The sequence below is a fragment of the Aquila chrysaetos genome, chromosome Z (assembly GCF_900496995.4).
Source record: "Aquila chrysaetos chrysaetos chromosome Z, bAquChr1.4, whole genome shotgun sequence".
NCBI lineage: Eukaryota > Metazoa > Chordata > Aves > Accipitriformes > Accipitridae > Aquila > Aquila chrysaetos.
Genome location: NC_044030.1, coordinates 38,643,983 through 38,663,692, shown reverse-complemented (window position 1 = coordinate 38,663,692; position 19,710 = coordinate 38,643,983). Strand labels below are relative to the sequence as shown.

Below are 19,710 nucleotides of genomic sequence, written 5' to 3'. Positions count from 1 at the left end.
GACAACATAAACAGGCAAACTCATGCAGATTTCACCTAACACTGCAGGAACATAGATAGGTGTTAAGAGCTGAAAGCTAAAGATCTGAATGAACAACACCTCACTGATATTCAGAAAGGCCCAGACAAGTTCATTTTCCATACTCAGTGCTGGACAAGCACATGGCCTACTGGCTAGAGCCTGGATTGAATTTGAAACCCTGGTTCTTCTCCAAGTCCTGCTGCAGTACAGTGGGACCTTGTTCAAAGTTACTAATTTCTATCACCCCTGACTGCTTTATTAACCTGAATATAAATTCTTTAGCTGAAAAATTGCATTTTAGTATATGGCCAGTGTCCAGCTCAGTGGAATCAAGTGTTTTGGATGCCAGTGTCCTACAAAAAAGGGTTGGTCATTACATTTGTCTGACATAATTTTAGTTAAAGCAATATAGGGAGACTAAGAAGGTTTAACAATGACTTCTCAGAGGCTGATCTGCTGGACAGACTTCTGAAGAGGCCACAATAAAGAGCAAGAAACCTGCAGTGATGCAGGTATAGAATGATCAGGGCTCCAAGCTGTCTCTCTGTCAGCAGGAGCAGCACCTCGCGCAGCATGAGATGGCACCGGTCACAGTGCTGCCCTGCTAAACAGATCCAGTGATGCTCTCTTCTCACCTTACAGCATCTGCTGTGCCGACCAGCATGCTGAGGCAATGCCTGATTCAGAGGAAATGTCCTTAGCTGCATGTTGAAAGTGGATTTGGCAGCCAAAAACAGGACCTCCATGTGTTCAAAGACAGAGGCAGACACCCCTGGCTAGCAGTAGGATCTTTGCTGTTTACCCCTTCTGCACCATTGCTGGTGGCAGTGAACAATCAGCCCCCAGATAAGGTGCAGACTTATCTCCATGAACATGGACGAAAAGCAGTTAGGCCAAACAAAGCTATAATTTTTGCACTCTATAACTAGAATGGGGATTTAAAGAGGCTATATTGCTCACTGCTAAACCTGTCTGGAGCTGAAATGAAGTATGAGTCATTAAGTAGTTTCAGTAGGTGACATAATGAGTAACCTGTTTCCTTGGATACGTGAATGGACTTTCAGCAGGTAGGAGATGTGCTTCTTGTAAAAGGATGAGAAGGTTTGGCTCACACAGAGATGATTTCTTGTGAATGTTACAGCAGAAGACAGGCAGCCTGCAGCTTGCTAGATCCAGAATATAAAGCATGAAAAGAGCTTTTCCATCCTTGAGAAGAAATGAGTCTAATATGCAATTGAAAGCTACAGCATCGGTGCTAGTGTCAGTAACAGCAAGAGTAATATTTTTACTAGATACAGAAGTAAATTCAAACTCAGTTCTAAAGTAACTTGCAGATAACACAAAGACTGACAGAATGGCCAGTGATGGTGAAAGACAGCAATCCAGATCCCTTGGTAAACTAGACCTTTCAAAAAAAAAGTGGCTTAATACTGGTCACTTACAAAGTCACTGATCTGCAAACCACTGATGTACACACACAACTGGGGAAAGCTCCCATGGAAAGCTGTAACACAGAAGGCTTAAAGATCACAGCGTGAAAGAATTTCACGTGAGATAATAGTGCTTCACTGCAGCAAAAAGGCCTTATGAGAAACTAGCTAATGACAAGGAAGGTGCAGCCTCTGTTAGAGATTGCTGACATTAATACTAGATTACTCCAAACAATAACAGGCGTCATCTACCCTTTTTAAAGCAATGCAGAAGAAGGAAGAACAGAAATTATCTGAAGGATGGAGGACGTGCACTGCAGCTGAACACCTACAGAGTTCACTTTGTCAAACTTTTCCTAAAGAAAATGCTTAAATACACCACAAGAAGACAGTACCAGCTGCTTAGATGACTTCTGGATGTAGGATAGACTAACTCAACAAGAACAGCAACAGGAAGCTAAGGCTAAATACATTCATTTTAAATATAAGGAACATAGTCCTTGAAACAGTTTTTATGTAAAATCCACTCACACAGGAACAGGAAACAGAGCACAGGTCTCCTCCAAACCCTACAGTGCAAAAGTCTGGTCTGTGATGCTGGTCCACTACATTGCCACTGAGATCTCTCAGAAAAACTAAATCAGTCTCCGGTTTAGCAGAAAGATACTGCTGAAGCAGGTAGGGTGGACAGCAGCTCTGCACCATACAGGCTGCAGTCTGATGCCAGAGCCTTTCTAATGGGGGACACATTATTTTGGAACATAACTAGCATGGTAAAGAACTGGACTATCTCCCTATCTCCTACTCCCCATAAGCCTTCTAGGTGTTTCACTAATATTCAGCATATTAGTATGTTTAGTGCGGGTATTGTTTATAAGGTAACGCTCTCGAGTCTGGAGATCTCTGCACATGGACACAGCAGATTGCTGAGGTATCTAAAACCATTAAAGATGACAAAATACAGAATTAGTTGTGGCCATGGTAAGGTGGCAGCTCAGGGTTTGCAGGGTTGGCACTTTGGAGTTAAAGTGTCTGAATTCTGCAGAAATCCTGTTGGAACTGCTTGAGTCTTTTTTTGGAGCTAGTCCTTTTTCCTCTATGAATCTATGAATAATAAATAGATTCTCAGGTACATTATACAATACTTTGTGCCTAGCATTAAGACCTAGTGATGCTTTCTGCATTACAAGCAGAAATGTTTTCTGTACCTCTTATTCCAGATCGTAATTTACACTTTTTATGATTTATTTTTGAAAATCTGAACTGGATCTTAGTCTTTGAAGACAAGCAACAAGAGTTTCCCTGTTCCTGACTGGTCACTCACAAAGCAATACAACCTTGAATAAAACTTCACTGAGAAAGAGGATTACAGCCTCCAGCAAGCTGGCTCGAAATCTCACTATTTGGTAAAGAATCTGATTCTGCCAGGAAGAATTAGGCATGTACTGAGAAGACCTAACAGATTCAGCCACCTCATCGGAGGACTTAAGCAGAGGACTGCTTAGTTCTTGTATAGTGATTGGGTGTAGGTGAGAGTTAGCTGCTGCCTAGAAGCTCACACAGCCAAGTAAGGCAAGCATTTGATTTAAGAGATTAAGAGAATCAAAGTGATATTTGGAGATGAACTACAGGCAAGACCTGTTCCAAGTTTGAGAAGCAACTTGTGCATGGCTGCTCCTTATTGCTACACAATCTTTCCATGACTTTATCAAAGGCAATCTTTTTATTGGGCTGCATGTATTTCTTTCGGGGGGGGGGGGGGGGGGGGGAATCCACTGAATTATACCATGAACAATTCATGTTTCTCAAAGGAAAAAAGATTCCAAATAGATATTTCTCACTTACCTCTCCGATTAACAGGATCCTTAGCTACATATGCAACATAGTCAGCTGTATCCTGTCAAAAAATTAAGATATCTACAGTGAACACAAAAAATCTTTGCCCTGATCATAGCAAAAGATCACAGTCCAGAGTGTGCACATTCCTGTGGGTAGACCTTCAAATTACATGTTTTGCTCTACAGTTGTATACTAGTTAAACCCCATAGAAATATGTGTGGATTTTGGTACTGATCCCACCCCTTTGCTTTCTCCAGAGTGTGATCTATTCCAGCAAAACTTAAAAATCTCTTCCAAGGGCTTTGAAAATCAGTTAAACAAATTTAGTAGGATTTGGATCAGGCCTCATTTAGAAGAGAGTAGAATTACAAGTCCTCATCTTCAAACTACCCAGAGATTTTGGTTCAGAACATGAATAATCAACTGGTTCTGTGGCAGAAAGAGTAACAGCCCTGCTCCCCAGAAATACTGAGCAATAGCATTTATTCATGCGTGACAAGCAGGTGTGTTTACTTCACTGACTACAATGCCATACAGCACAGAGGTGCTCAGCCACTGCTTGGCTGTGACAAGCAGCATCCCAGGACACTCTCCCCCAGCCCATGGGCTGCTCCCAGCCATCCCCATTGCCACATGCCAGGTGGATTTTCTGGCAAGAGCAGGCTGACATCTTCTTTCTGGATTTTTTGCTTGCTCTCCTGCCACCCTCACGCTCCTGTGCACAAGCAGTTCAGATGTTTATCACTGTGCAGATGAAACAGAAAGGCCAGTGCTTCCAGGAAACGTGAGGCCTGCTGGCACACCCGGAAAATGCCATATATCCTTGATGTGATCATGAAGTCACATCTGGTTAGATCTGATATTTCCTGACATGACTGGCTAGTCAGGTATAGCTAAACCTAACTGAAGTGTATATAGGATACACTACAGATGGCTGCATAGATCTACCCAAAGCCTTTCCAGGTGACTGATCCAAGACCACTGACAATTACGTCAAGATCCAATGTCATAACAAACATCAATCTTCAGTTAAAGAACAGGCTTCTTTAGCTTAGCTTTCTCTAGTGTAAGCACACACCACCATGACCCACCCAAAACAAATCACTGTGCTGCATGTCTATGCAATTTCCCTCCTAAGGAGAGGGCAAGGGAAACAATGAAGCACATTCACGGTTCTGGTGACAGATGTGTAGCCATATCACTTAATGCACTATTGGAAGGCACTCAGACACAGCTGAGGCTGGTCTGTAAAAAAAGCAGAGCAGAGAAGAATAGCGCTAGCATTTTGTCCAGTAATTTCTTAAGCACCCAGTGACATAGTGTCTGGGCAATGACTTGAGTGGAAGTAATGATGCATATCAACAAGTAAGGGGACAAGAAAAGTGGGTATGTCTATAGTAGCAAATAAAACAGAGCCAAGGTAAAGGCCTGAGAGTTGTCCCACAGTTGTCCATACTGTTTAATTGTTGCTACTCTCCCTTGTCTGGCTATGCTGGTTTGCCACGCCATGCTCTGAAACTCTCTGAGGCACTAGCACATGCTGGGCATCAATTCCAAGAGACCACTGGGAGGGAAGAGAATGAATGTGTGGAGGCAAATTGCACTGTGCTATTTAGTTTCAGGGCCAGAAAACAGGCCACAGATAATTTTATTTACTAGTACAGACATAGGTAATGGATACATTTATGCCTGAGTAAGTATCTGTCTCATAGCTAGCGTGGGTGTGAGAGACTGGAACCACCAACTCTTTATTTCATTTAAAGCTCTCAGATTCAAGCTATGACAAACCATTAAGGACCTAAGGTAGGCACATTTCACATTCCACTAAATTAGAAGACTCCCATCAAAAGGCTATATAGGGCTGGGCTGATGCAGCAAAGTGGTCCCTGATATTCAAGGACTGAAGACAAGTATGAATAAGCTATAATTTTCACCTCAAAGAAATAGCATTGTGGTGCTACAATTTGGAGGCAGGGCTGAAACTGAAAAACTACTGCCTTCAGGAACCTCTGAGAGAACTGCCTTATTAGACCCTATGAGATCTGCCTCTCTGAAATTTCAGCAGGCATCTTCAAAAACAGATGTCTTGTCTAGCAGCCTGGAAACAGCCACCTGAAATGACTATGGATGAAAATTGTTTAGTGTATCATAAGGAGGGGCTGAAGAGAGCTAAAGCAGATCCAGAACACAGACTTGGAAGTGAACTAAAAATTATTCTGAAATGGTGGGTAAAAGGATTTGGCGGAGAGATTTTTAAGCTCCCATGTACTGACACAGCCAGAAACTGTCTGACTCATTGCAAAGGGGAATATTGCAAAAATATATATGGTATTCAAGCTGTTCTCCAAGACTGTGGAACACTTCTCCAGTAGATATATTTTGAATGATGAAGGTAATTAACACTTAGGGAGTGGGAGGAAATTTGCAAAGCTAATTGCTGGCGCTAATGTGTGGCAGATATCCAGAGCAGAAAAGTGGATGCGGTGAGAAGGGGGGGGGGCAGTCTCACTTCTAAATAAACCAAATTTCAAAATTCAAAATAAGGGAAGTATTTCCTGAAGAAACATGGGCATAGATCTGGGTTCCTAGTTCAGTATGGCCTTTCTCCCTCCATTTTAAATCTCATGTGATTTAAAAAAAATCAGCTGGTGCCCAGCTGTGTTTGGGGGATATGGTTTGGTGGTAGCAGTCCTCCACCAAATGGAAATCATTAAGGGCTGATGAAAGTTATGTCTGGATGACCCTAAGATGTGTTAATAAAGTTGTGCCTTAAATCATATCCTTGCATCTTGTCTTCTTCCGTGTGCACGCAGGACAAAGGAACCACCTGCTTTATGAGCAAGCTTTTGATTTAAAATTGTGTCAGATACTAACCCACTGAGACAAGCCTGTAGAATATCATTAGATACTCATACCTACCCTCTCCATCCCCAGAATAAGATCATCATGCAGCAGTCTTATTGGGAATGCAACTTTACAATTTCACTGTCTCTTGCAGGCTCCCTTACATCATACAATTTTATTTCTCTGGTAGCTCACTGACTCAGTAGCATGATTTTTATCTCTCTAAAACATTTGGAAGAGCTTGTTTACTCCAAATCCAATCTCTACTGCTGCTCCTCTCCTCTTTCCTGGTAAATCACTCTATCAGTGGGCAGTGTGCAATGGTGTTTCCAGGACTTAGCATTTGGGATGGCAGATGGAGAGCGAAGAATCTTCTTACGGAGGCAGGGAACTGTGCTAATCACTCTTCTGCCCACTTCAGGAATTGTTCATTTACAGCATCCATTGCAATCTGTTCTATTTCAAAGCTGCTGTTGATCCATTTTTTGTTCCCCAAATTATTATGATACGGTGTCCTCTTCCTTTCCGGAACTGAACTGAGCTCAGCACAGCTATACTAAGACTGAAGTTTGCCTTTATGTTTTCTGAGGATACTGAAATGGAGTGCCAAGGATCTTCAACCTAACACAGCTGAACTGGGAGAACTAACTCACAAAGTAGGCTAGAAATTGCCTTACCTGTAGTACACGACTGATAAATGACAGATAATCGTATGATGGAGGAAAAGGCAGACTCATTCAATTAATCTAGGCTTAAAAGCTTTCAAACCTCTAAGGTAAGAGGTGAGCAATGTCCCTGTTTTACAATTCTCCCATTGCTTCCTGGGTGACAAATACTTTTTAAGCACATTTAACATGCCTCTGGATGGACTGCTTATAAAAACAGGGAAAAGCACAAGCAGGACTCTGCCCTTTGATCTAAATGAACCAAATGTGTAGGTGTATCTGAAAGCTTTGCAAAACAAGAAGGAAAGATCTGGGCTTTTCCTGAAAGCCAGTCTTCAGGCTGCATTGAGTGTAGCGAATATATCTGAAGGCAGTATTTAGCACAGTCTTCTCAATGCAGACTTAAAGATAAAAAGAAAAAAAATAAATGCATGCATTGCTATAAATATAACTGCAACATAGTCTATTACTGTAAAAAGTACAAAATAAAAAACAATCAGGACAACAATTCACACGATACCCATATGACTGTACTACATTACTCTGAAAAACAGAGCCCTGCTTATCAGTTATTATATGAATGCTCACAGCCCTTTGATACTTTTTGTTTCAGTCATTCAAAGAGGAGGATTTATGACTGCTTGTCAGTCGTTTCCCTCAAGAAGAGTTTGATGGCAACAATCAAGAAGAATTTATGAAACAAGAAACAGGAGCTATTGCGCTTATATTTTTCTTTCAGTAAGCTGTGCAATAAATTTTGTCACACAGTCCTCATAAAGCAATATCTATGTGGGGGAAAGCTTTAAAGAAATGCTTACCGGATCACCTCCAGATGCAAAGGAAATAGACTGCATATGGTGATTCGCTATGATCTGTAAGGATCAGAAAGAATAAGTGTGAGTCAGTAGGTTTTCTTACAGTTTACCCTTTTGATTTCTTTTTTGGTTTGTATAGGGGTGAAAATCCAAAGCCAAGATCAAAATGACCTCTGCATTTCACCTACAAGAAGTGCAAAGAGTAGCATGATAATATAAACAAACTTAAGGATGAATGTATCTATTCTCGTGTTCTTTAAAACCTAGCAGGACACAGCAAAATTGCTATATGTGCTCAGAACTCCAGTAAATCATATAGATCTGTCGTACAGTATCTTTGGAGAAATTTTAATCTGCTAAAGCTCACTTTCTTTATTACAGATAGTGATGAACAGAGCAAAGGGTCCTATTCATCAAAATACTTTTCTGCTGATGCCACTCTGGTGGAATCAATGAAATCATGCCAATCCGCACACCAGCTAAGGATCCTAATATTGCTTTCAATACCTACTGTGTCATTTTATGTTTCAAACACCAACATGTTTGCAATATGCAAACAGAATTTTGAGCCTAGCTGCAATGTGGCATTGTGGGCAAAATCTCAGGCATACTCCAGGGCATTTGAAATTCAATTTGCTTATGTACAATTTGAACTAATATGATATTTCTCTGGGAAGAGACAAATTGTCATGAACCTCTAACACAAGGAGAACAGCTCTGCTCCATTGCTATTCTGAGATTTAACTTATGAAATCTTTTAATAATGAAATCATGTTACAACCGAGAAAGAAAAGGTCATTTGAAAGAAAATTTCACTTGATCATTTGAGTCACAGAAACCATGCCAACGAATTTGTCTGGTACAGGACAGGCCCCTTATTTAGTGCCTCAGAGCAAGTGATAATAGTCATTTGGATCTTAATTGCTCACTTTGGAGAGGGTACCAGATATTTCAGAAAACCATTTTGGAAAAAAATGAGGCTAAAAAGATATTCTCTGCGCTGTTTTCCCCATCGTGCATCTTAAAGACCTGAACTTTCCTATCTCCCTTAGAAAGAAAAAAGCCCAACATGAATTTCCCTGGATCTTGCTGCTTCACTAAGTCAGAGAGAGTTGACAACTATTTGCAGTGCTTCTTTCATGTAAAGACTGCTTCATTTTCAATACTCCTGCTTGTCCCACAGCAGCCTCTGAAGATGTGGTTAATTTTTAAGTGTTCAGTGGTGAACCATCATTCCTTTACTCATCAGGGAGGATTTCCTTCTCTTTTTCCCATAAAGAAGAAGTGATCCTAACAACAGAGATGAACTAGTGAAGATTTGTTACACATTTAATATTGTCACTATCTCAAATTGTGCAAATAACCCACTCTTTCAGTTCAGCATCATAAAAAACAAAAAATATTTCAGATTGCCTCAAAACTTATTTTTCCAAATGTTAAGAAAACTGAAAAGTGCTTGAAACCATCAGTTCAAGTCAGACACTTTTGTTGTTTTTTTTTAATTCCACTGCTAAACATTTTAGTTTAGTTTGAGGTAGGGGTATTCCCCCCCAAATACTGAAACAAGGCATAGCAAATTACCAATGCCTTGCATTGCTTAAAATGAAACAATTCACTAATGTCGGCACATAGTTTAGACACATTTCAGTCTATCTAAATCTGCGTTTTAAATAAATAAACTAAACAAAACAAAAGAAAATTATCTTCCACCCATGCCTGCTTAACATATTCACAAAACTGCTGTGCAGGGATCCATGCAATTGCTCTCTTGCTGCCCCAAGGGCCAACAACACTGTCTTGTCTTTCCTTTCCTTCCAGCTCCTCTGAGAAGAAGAGGCTATTACAGAAGTTTACCGCCATCTTCCTGGGTGGGGCCTCAAAGGACAAAACTGTTGGGCCATGCTTCCTTTCAAATCAAATGCTTAGCACAAACCAGGAACAATGGAGACCATAGGCAGACTGGGGATCTCTGAGAAACCAGACATTTCCTACGCCTGCAGCACCCAAACCAAGTCTATCTCAAAAAGAATGATGTGAGAGGAAGATAAACAGTTTTGTCAACTCAGAGAAAAGGCAAAATATCTGGGGAGGATTCTTCCCTGGGATAAATCAGTTTAACTCCATTTCTACCATGACATCAGCTGAAGACAAGGCGACTTTCAGGGTTTGGCACTTTCATAGTAGATCTAATTAACATCAAGTTCCTATGCTTCTGACTTGGGGCAACTGTCCTTATGAAAAACACTGCTGTGTATATTTCATATACGGCTCCAAACTGCTGCAACCAGCCATAATGCTGCTCCCACAGTCTCAGTGCTCACTGCAGAAGATTATGATATTTTCTAAATAAGCATAAGAATGAAGATAAATCAATGAAAACATAATAATAAACAGCAAGCTTTTGAATAGACAATGTATGTATTCTTTCTTATTCTTTAATCCTGAGGCTCCTAAGGAAAGCAGGAATTTATTTTTTTTCTCTTTAGCTGTATCTGGGCAGAAGGTTGCATGCCCTAACACAGTATGTGCCTCACAGCAAAGAGCACAGCAGTAACTAGGCATGTCTGTCTACTTTCTCTTTATATATACCCTGAGCAAGGATTTTTCTCATCTCATACATCACCCACAATCCACTGCAGTGATTCCCTGAAGTCTGTCTGTACCTTCAGCACAATGAAGAAGAAAAAATGGGCTGCTTGAAAAAGGCTGCCTTGTGTCTCCATAAGACTGGCATTTCATTGCACTGCAAAATCCCTGAGGCTGTATTTTTAGCAGTGCCTCAGGAATAGATTGCCCTTTAAGGCTCTAAATAGTAAGAACGACAACAAAATTCGGGATGCATATTCAGTCCTGTAGTTACTTACTCCAAATGCATCCCTTAACACTTTGAAAGTTTGTAGTTGTACCCAACAAGAACTCCCACAACCAGAAAATGCCATTTCATGTCGTAGGTCTTTTAAGAGCAAAACCAAGCTACCCTGAAACATGGCAAGAAGAAAATAATTCATTCAAAGCTGTGTTGAATACAGGAATAAACAATGACTCTTACTATGCTTTATATCCTGTTTTCCATCATTTTGTAGTCATTACTGAGGAATAGTAACTTTGAGCAACTCAGTATTTTGGCAGACAACAAATAATTGTGCAGTAGGCTGTTCATCAAAAGCCTCACAAATTAATATGGCAGTTACACTCACCTGTTTTGTATCAGGAGTCATTAGGTTTAAGCTGGTGGTGGAGATATTCAGCATTATGCTCATTCCTGCAAACTGAAGATTGCTCTTTCCCAAGATGCTAGAAAGAACTTTGCTTGGTGGCTGTGAGATGGGGGGAAAAAGCACATTTTTGTTCTCTGTTTAATTGGGATGATCTTCATTGTATGCAGGATTAGCTGTTATCTTAAAGGTTTCTAAAAAGTTGCTGACTTTTCAAAGATCATTTCATTGCAACAGCTGTTTTCCTCTGGAGATAATTTTTCATTTATACTACTACTACTACTGATAATAATGATAATGATGATGATGATGATGATGATAATAATAATAATAATAGCAGCAGCTAGGCAGGTATTCATCCACTTTTGACCTAACAAAATAGGGAGTCTGTGAGATGGCAAAGTCTCATCTTCACCAAGGGACCAAGTGAGCAGACTAAGATGAATGCCTTAGGTCAGTATCTTAAAATGGCATGTTCCTGTTCTGTAAAAACAGCTTCAACTCATGAAGAGAAATCTGTTGTTTGCTCTGCATCTACTGACTGCTCTACCCCCTTCCCACATGGAAAGCGGGACTCCAGTGATGGGATGCTCACAACAGGGGATACACAGTGTCATTATGCTTGTAAACTTCTCAGCAGTACATAAAAGCCCAGACACAGGGTAAAACCTCTATATGCTGGGGCACAACATGCAGCTAAAGATTACTCCTAACTCAGAGAATAAGTACAAAGTGTTGCAATGTAATAAAGGGGATGTAATAATATTGATAACTTTTGTAGGCCTTTTACTAGATGTTAGAAGGTTTTGTAGCAATGCAAGTTATGCTGCCAAAGCAAAATTTACAAACTTCTCACCTTTGACAGCTACAGGGAACCACACAGCTGCATGGCAGCAGCCTGATTCAGGTAACCACAGCCTGTAGAAAATCAGGGTGCCCAGCAATAACAGACCAAGTCCTTCCACTTGCTGTACTTGCACTGGTGAATATTTATGCTGGTCATTAGGATATGAAAGCAAAGCCGTGACTGGACGCAGTGTTCTTCTGCCACTGTATTTGCATTTGTCCTAAGCTGCCTGGAAGCTTGGAAAGTATTGTCCCTAGCAGGATGGAGACAGTTGTGCTTCTTAACTCCTTAAAGCTTACATATATTCAGTTTTAACTTCTTTTCCTTCTGTTTAATTGATTAAAAACACGCTACCTACATACTGCTCATATGTAACATTTGGGCTGCAATATTTTAAGTTTGTCATGTTACAGAGCTAGTACTTTATTAATTTCTATTTAAAACAAGTCCTTTTGAATATTCTTGCTTGCTTCTCTTCCTTCCTTAAACCTTTGTGACTCCCAGCTCATGCCTAACGATCACCTGCCCACAGCATGGGTAAAGCATGAAAACTTGCCCTAAAGAAGTACATGTCACCTTAACCAAATCCATAAGCTACTAGTGGCAAAAACATGGTGAAAGTACAGGCTGGCAAAAGATACCTGTCTTTAACATTTATCTGAAATTCTGTTGCTGGGCAAGTTTTGTTCTTAGCCAGTACACTTATTTTAAAAACACTATTTCTTTTCAATAGTTGATAAGTAACATTGCTTCTAAACCCAGTAATACAGCAAGGTGTCTCACTAGGCACCTGGGACTCTGTTTAACCTTCTTTTCCAATGATACTTTCCATCATTTTGCTTTCCAAGGAAAAAGATATTTTCCACTTTACTTTCAAGTTTAAAAACAAAAGCCAGAGAACTTAGAAATGCCAATGAGATGAATTTGGTATAGTGGTGGGGAAACCACAACCTTAATTTCTGCAACAATTTCCAATTACTCTGTGACATATGTTGTCACATATGCCTTTTTTTATCAGGGGAAGATTCTCCGTTGCAGACAAGTGGCATTTCATCCCATCCCTTTCTGCTGGGATCCTGCCTAGATGGTGCAGCAGCTGGGGAAGCAGACAGACCTTTTCCTTCACCTGCCTTTCTCCTCCTGCACCTAACAACGCATATAAGGGCTAGAATGAACTGCTTTCTGTGCTCCTTCCCTTAGAGTTAGCATTAAACCCCAGCTTTGCTAGCAGGCCCCTGGAAGAGCAGGCAGTGCAAGACTGTTGAGAGCCATGAGTACAGGAGCCGAGCCAAGGCTTCCTCCACTCCTTGCCTGCAGATCCTAACTCCTACCACAAAAATAAGAATAAAAGCATGGTAATAACCCTGTCAGGCCAACACCCACTGGACCCACCATCAGTGCTGGCCACTGAGCATTGGCCACAGGTGATTATGGAAAGAGCATAGGAAGCAGAGGATCACCTGGTATGTTCTCTCCATTTCCAGAAGTCAGGCATTTCCAAACTCATTAAATGTCACCAGTAGAGCTATGCTCCAAGAACAGATCTAATCACTTTCAGAACTACAATATATTTTTGGCTTCTGCAATAGCTTCCTGCACCTATTTCCACAATGTACTCATGCATTTTATGAAAAGGCATCCCTTTTTGTTTGTTTTAAGCCTTCTGCCTGCAATCTACAAGAGAAAGAAAAGGAAGAGGGGGTTTCTACAGTAGGAACATAAAGGCAAGCCACAATCTTTTTCCTAGATGTACTCATACTTCTAGATGCCTATAAAAGCAGATCCTGACCAAAAGGGCAAGAAGCAACATACAGCGGGTGAAAACAACCAATACTTTAAATGATTAATGATCTGCAATTCTCAAAGCTGCCTTAAAGTCACCTGCCTGCTGTGCCTGGTCTCATCTGTGTTGAACTAAGAAAATACTGTCAACTGCACTACAAGAAAAGAAAAATACCTTTCGTTTCTTGAAGGCTCCTTTGGCACCAGGCATGGCTTCACAAACACGACTGATAGCTTCCCTGAAGAGACAGAAAAAAGCTTTATGGCAATTGTATGTGTGGGTTTCTTCATTATACTCAAAATGCACTGGGAGAGAACAGCTTCATACCATATTTCTGTTCACAAGTAAGGATAGTTAGCAGGTCAGTTAGCTCTCTTCTCAAGGCTAAAACAGGTGCCATTCAAACTTAGATTATTTCAGTGTGAAGCAGAAGATAGTAAATAGTCAATGTTAGTGTAAGGAAGAGTATCTTGAGAACTACAAAGGATAAAAATGTTTTCTCACACTATTAAAAAGACCTTTTCTTACTGTAAATTAGAATATATTTCTTAATACCTTCTTCCAAGTCTCATTTTTGTACCTTATTAAGCCATGAGGAATCTGATCATAAGACATGTCTTTAATCAACATTGCTTTACACCTTTTTTTTAAATGTTTCTGTTAATGTAAAGGGTAGTATCTATCATTTTTTTCTCACTACTATACTATGCACTTTTCCAGTCAGAGCAAAACCACCTGGCTTTAGGTAATACCAGAACCCTAAAATATTCCTGGTAATATGCATGTTGTATACAATACATGTGATGTAAAAAATTTTAATTTATATTTGTTCAATATGATCTGAATAATCTATTTGTGGCTCTGTGTTGTATATTGTAAGAAAAATTAATGCCATTAACACTTTGCTTCAGTTTTCTAATATTGCTTTCATTCTTCCCATCGCACTTAAGTTGAATGAAAGAAATGCATGTTGAAAATGAATTTGAATGCATTCTCTCTCATAGGACAGTAACCGTATACTACAAAAACTCTTGAAATCATACTGCTACAAACAAATTTTATGGATCCTTTCAGTATTTAACAACTTATTATCTGAATAGTCAGTCTGGTCGGTATTTAGAATTTGCTCCCATGCACACAGAGACCCTCCTGTGACCATTAGCTACACAGCTGTAACAGACCTGTCCTGTTGATACTGTAACACAGAACCGTTGCACCCATAGCAGTGAAGACGGCTCCTAACCTGGTTTAACTGCTTTAAATATGGATTGAGACTAACAGCACATTATATTTAGACCTAAAAACATGCAGATAACATGTATTTTATGCAAAAAAATAAACAGAATGGGAGACAATGAACCACAAGCTAAAGAACAGTCAAAATAATCAAAACCTAAAAACATCACCTTGATAAAAACATAAATTGTTTTAATTTTATGCCATGTGCAGGATGATATTTCAACTGCGCATTAGGTGAATTCACAGGATCAACAAGTGAGTCAGGAGAGAAATGTCATATACGTATCAGCATTCAACATATAATGGCTCAGTAAATGTCACAGATTTATCCGGTTGCAATCAGTAATAACTATATAGTTATGCCTTGGGTGCTTTTACCTAAGGCCCAATCCAAAGTTTGAACCACCTGAAAGAATTGTATTAATTTATTATTTTTTGAGGGTGGGTGGTTGTCAGGGTGGAACAGGCCTTGCAGCAGGTTTAAAGTCATGTCATTCTGAAGAAGCGTGAGATTTACAGCAAAAGATAGTCAAAAAAGCTTTCAGGCACACAATCCTTTCTTCAGGTCTAAAGGAGAGCTTGTTTGTTCCACAGCTTGTCTTTTTCTTTTTTTGTTCCCCAACTACATCTGCTCATTTAATAAAATCACCTCTTGCTACAAACCCTGCCTTGCATATGCCCTCAGACCATCACAGCCACAACCGCGCTCCATTTCACAGTTCAGCGCTTGCATTTAGTTCCCACATTTACTACAATGCTGCTTTGACTCCAAACAAGTGTTATAGTTAAAAGTAGCTAATAACTTTTCTTACAGAGCAAGTAAAAATCGGTTGGTTTAAAAGAGCAGCCCTGATGCATCTTAGAAATACAGCACAGCAAGCATCACACACAGTGATCATCACGATACTGAGACATAGGTTACTCCTGAAAATGTAATCAGGAAAAAGTAATATTCTTCTTCTTCTTCACCAAAAATGCTTTTCTTTGACTCAGGAAAAGCAAACAGACATGATGTTAGACAGAGCCACCTCCTCAGCCTTGCTACTGGGCTCAAACCTGTGGTTTCCCATCTCTTTCTTGTACTGAACCAAATCCCTTGGAGGCAATGGGGTGGGAAGTCCAGGCCTGTGGCAGTCCCCAGCCCACCACTGTCTTTCCAACCCATGCCTCTTGCTTCACCAGGTGTGTCTGAGCTTTCTGGGCATTTTGGCTGCAAGGTGCTGACACAGAAGCGTCATCAGCACTTCATCCTCTTTGTCTCTTTCAGTGGTCTGATTAGCGCGTTGAGACCCCTCATAGATTTTGCCTCTCACAAAAGGGATTTGTGTTTCAGAGATACAAACTGTGAGGGATAAATTCACCTCTAACTCCTTTCTCTTCCTGTTTGCCTCCACCATCTTCTCTCTCTAGCAGCAACACGGAGCAGGGAGGAAGAAAAGGGAATTTTTAGCCCACCGCACCTGGCAAAAAAACATTAATAAGCTTGTTATTTTTCTGGTGCAGGGCTGGAATTTGTAGTGGTTTTGCTACTACCTCTTCTGCCTGCCAGCTCCTGACAATCAGACATAAAGCATGTTACTTAATAGACCCATCTAACTCAAGGACCTTGTTGATCAAAACTGCCACTTGAGCGTAGGAGAGGAAATGCACCCGCTGAAAAGGCTGAAGCCCAGGGCTGAGAGCTGGCAAGGCTGCCTGCGTTGCTGTTCGTATGCCCTGCTTCGGCAGAGCGGTGAAAGAACCAAGCAGCTGAAAAGCTAGGATATACATCCTCTCACTCAGTAACAAAGTGCTATAGATTTTCCAACTACCTGTCTTCCTTTTAGCAAAATATCTCAAGTGTTACTGAAGTCGGTGTTCCCAAAGTCTGCAGAAAGACTGGAAGTGGGGGGAAGGACCTGAGAAAGGTGACAGCTTGTTGAATACATGTCAGATGAGGCAGGACATCTGAACTTGAACTTGACAATTCTTTTAACTTTGGTTTTTGAAAGTCTGTGAATACTAAATGTACTCAAGCAACTGGAGGGTTTAAGTTACCAATGCTTTTGGTGAAAATGTTGCGAACTTCAGAAAAGATATTCATAGAGCAATTCTGCCTAGGCAAGGTCAGAGTGACCTGGCAGCAACTCTTTTTGTACCTGCAACAAAAGGCACAGTTCTTTTCCCACCTGGAAGTTAGGGAGTCTTGAAGAAGTATCTGATGAAAACAAGAAGAAAAAGGATGGTTGAGTATCTGCCACCATGCTGACATGCACTTTTTCTGGGGGAAGGTTCCCGGATCTCTCTGTTCAGAATATTCTAGATCATTTTTGGAGGGGTCTTTACACAAATAGGCTGGTGATGCGGCAAAGACATCCTAAAGACTTCTTTCTAGCTTGAACTGCCAGGCACACAGGGCAGATGTAAGCTTTTTTTGCAGCAAATCAAATTTGCAAATGCCTCTGCAGCACAACACCTGAGCCACAAATCAAGCCCAGAAACAGATACTGCTGCTAGGTTGAGAGTGTCATTTCCTGACTTGTGCGTGCAAATGCTTGTCTAAGGAAGGCAAAAGCAGAAGTTCTGGACATACCTGCATGGCTAAACAATTGCACAGAGTTTGGAAAAGTTAGATGTGACTACATTTGCTTCCTTTCCAATAAGAAAGTTATTCGACACAGACACATATTACACCTTTCTAAGCCACATGCTGTTTCATTAGCTAGGCTCAGATAAATACCAGTGTAGAGTTATCTTGATCTCTTGTAAAATTAGCTACTGCACTGTCTGCAGTAGGGACCACATGCTGAGTTCCAAATCTGTCCAAGAGTATTTTCTGCTTTGCAGATGGTCATACTGTGGAGTCATTTTCTTGGCACAAAACATGTTGTGTATCTTGAATATAATTTCAGCACGCAAATGTATCCAGTGAAAAATTACCAACATGCATTTTCTGAGGCTGACCTATTCTGCTTTAAAGTGACTTGACACCTCTCTGAGATAGAAAAAAAGACATTTTACATTGCCATTTTGTTCCATTAAAAAGGCTAATGCCCTGATATTTTTCATAGCTTTAGTCATATTTTACTCTGACTGTTATATAAAGTAGCCCACTCAGGAAGCTCAAATCTGTTCCTCTATGAAACACCATCACATGAAAATACCCTCCCTTCTTGTGGTTTCAAAGATTTTTTTGGCTGTGATGCTAGGTTTTGTTGTTGCTGTTTTTAATTAATATGATTTAATTGATTAAAAAACAGAATTCTGGAACTCATATTTCAGGAAAATGACAGCACATACAAATTGCACAGATTTTCTCAACATATTTGGAAAAAGTATAGCCATCTCAAATACTGAGATGAGAAACTGTGACTAGTTTTTAGCCTGAAATGTTTTGTATGAGAAGACTTAAAACCTACCAATATTCTCTTGTTAATGTCTTCTAGTATCCTACAGTTCCCAAGTTTATCTTTGCCACGTCCAAAGCACAGGTTAAAAAAACAGACACCAAAAGATGGATTTTTTTAAATGAAAGCATGACTGTCTAGAAGAATTGTACACAAGGCTCCCAGTTATTTCTTAACAGTATTATAGTCCTGCCATTTTTTTTAATAATTTATAAATCATTGCCAAGTGTTGTACCAGTATTTGCTGAGGAGAAACAAAGTCTACACTGAATATAAAAATAAAAAAAACAGAGACCAAAAATACATTTTTAGAAATACATTTAATAATTGAAATATTACTTGTTCATTTGCAAAACAGTCAAAATGTGCGTGTGCTGTCTGAAGTAGCACGGGGGATATTCGCTGGCTCTGAAGACTAAGCCAGTATATTACTGTTTATGGAATTTTAAACGTCAACTGGTAAATTGACCATGTCTGGAAGATGTAGGGCTGGAGAAGTAGCTGAGGAAAACAGAACATAGAGTATGGACAGAAAGGGGAGGCAACTGCGTGGCGTGGATGCACCTACTGCCACGAATTCAGAGTACCGTGCAGGGAGTACCCCTGCAGGAGAGCCCCCCCAGGAAGGGGCGCAGAGACCCAGCGATGCCATTTGTCACACCAGCCTGAGAGAAGCGAAGCCTGTCCTGACGGTACAAGTGACAGAAAGCCTGGAAGAAAAGGTTTGTGGAATAAGGTGACATCAGCAGATGTGGCACGCAAGCTGTTGTCACTCATGGAGCAAGGAGATGATGATTCCTCCTTTTCTTCTCCTCCGTTCCTCCTTTTGTTTCTTGAAGCAGAGTTTTTTCACATGTAGAAAATCTACAAGCAGAAAATGAAAGGAAGCTGGCCAACTTCATTTTTGGTTTATTGAATAAACTTTATACAGTATAAGAGTTGGCTTTGACAACTGTTAGACATAGAGTACCACATGCTATTAGGTATGTAGTATGCAATCTATCCAATGGTTGTTATTCTTACGCTCCTACAACTTCAGTGTGAGACCTACATCAATCTGCTAACAAAAGTCAAAGCACTTGAGAGGACTCTTGCTTTTACTGCCAAAGAAACTTTTCATCCATTACTATGCTCAATGACAGCTCTGTTCTCAGTATTTATAGATCATCTAACTTTAAGGAATATTTGCAAGTTCAGTACAATCTGTACCTTCTTTTATAACATGCAAGCAAGTTTCAGAAACTCTGTTTCATTCATCAGTAACAGAGAAATCTACCTGATCTTGATGATGACTTCTAATACAGTAGTCTTGAACAATGGTCTTATTTTTAGAAAAGTAGAGTGATTATCCAGTACCACATCTTATTTAGATGCATCTCTTCACTCTGCACGCACAGACAGTCACATTTGTGCTTGGCAAAACTGGAGCAAACATACACATTTTTTCCTTACAGCTATGGCAAATGTATGCCCCAACAGGCAATGCCACAGAGGCATACAGCCGCTCCTCCACTACTGAGAACACAGTCATATATATCTGCAGTTAACCATAACTTAGACTCTGACAATCTTGGTCCAAAATTTGGGGTACCTTTCGAAGAGGAAACCTCTTAAGAAACTGGTTAC

General features: G+C 40.3%; 1 protein-coding gene across 1 annotated transcript in view; it reads right to left on the bottom strand.

The window, feature by feature from the left end:
• Positions 1-19,710, bottom strand: part of SHC3 (SHC adaptor protein 3) — a 62,973-nt gene that overhangs the window by 15,661 nt on the left and 27,602 nt on the right. The window contains 4 exon segments of the mRNA XM_030005231.2: positions 3,297-3,348; positions 7,618-7,671; positions 10,812-10,931; positions 13,634-13,697. Of these exon segments, the coding sequence (XP_029861091.1) occupies positions 3,297-3,348; positions 7,618-7,671; positions 10,812-10,931; positions 13,634-13,697 (290 nt within the window).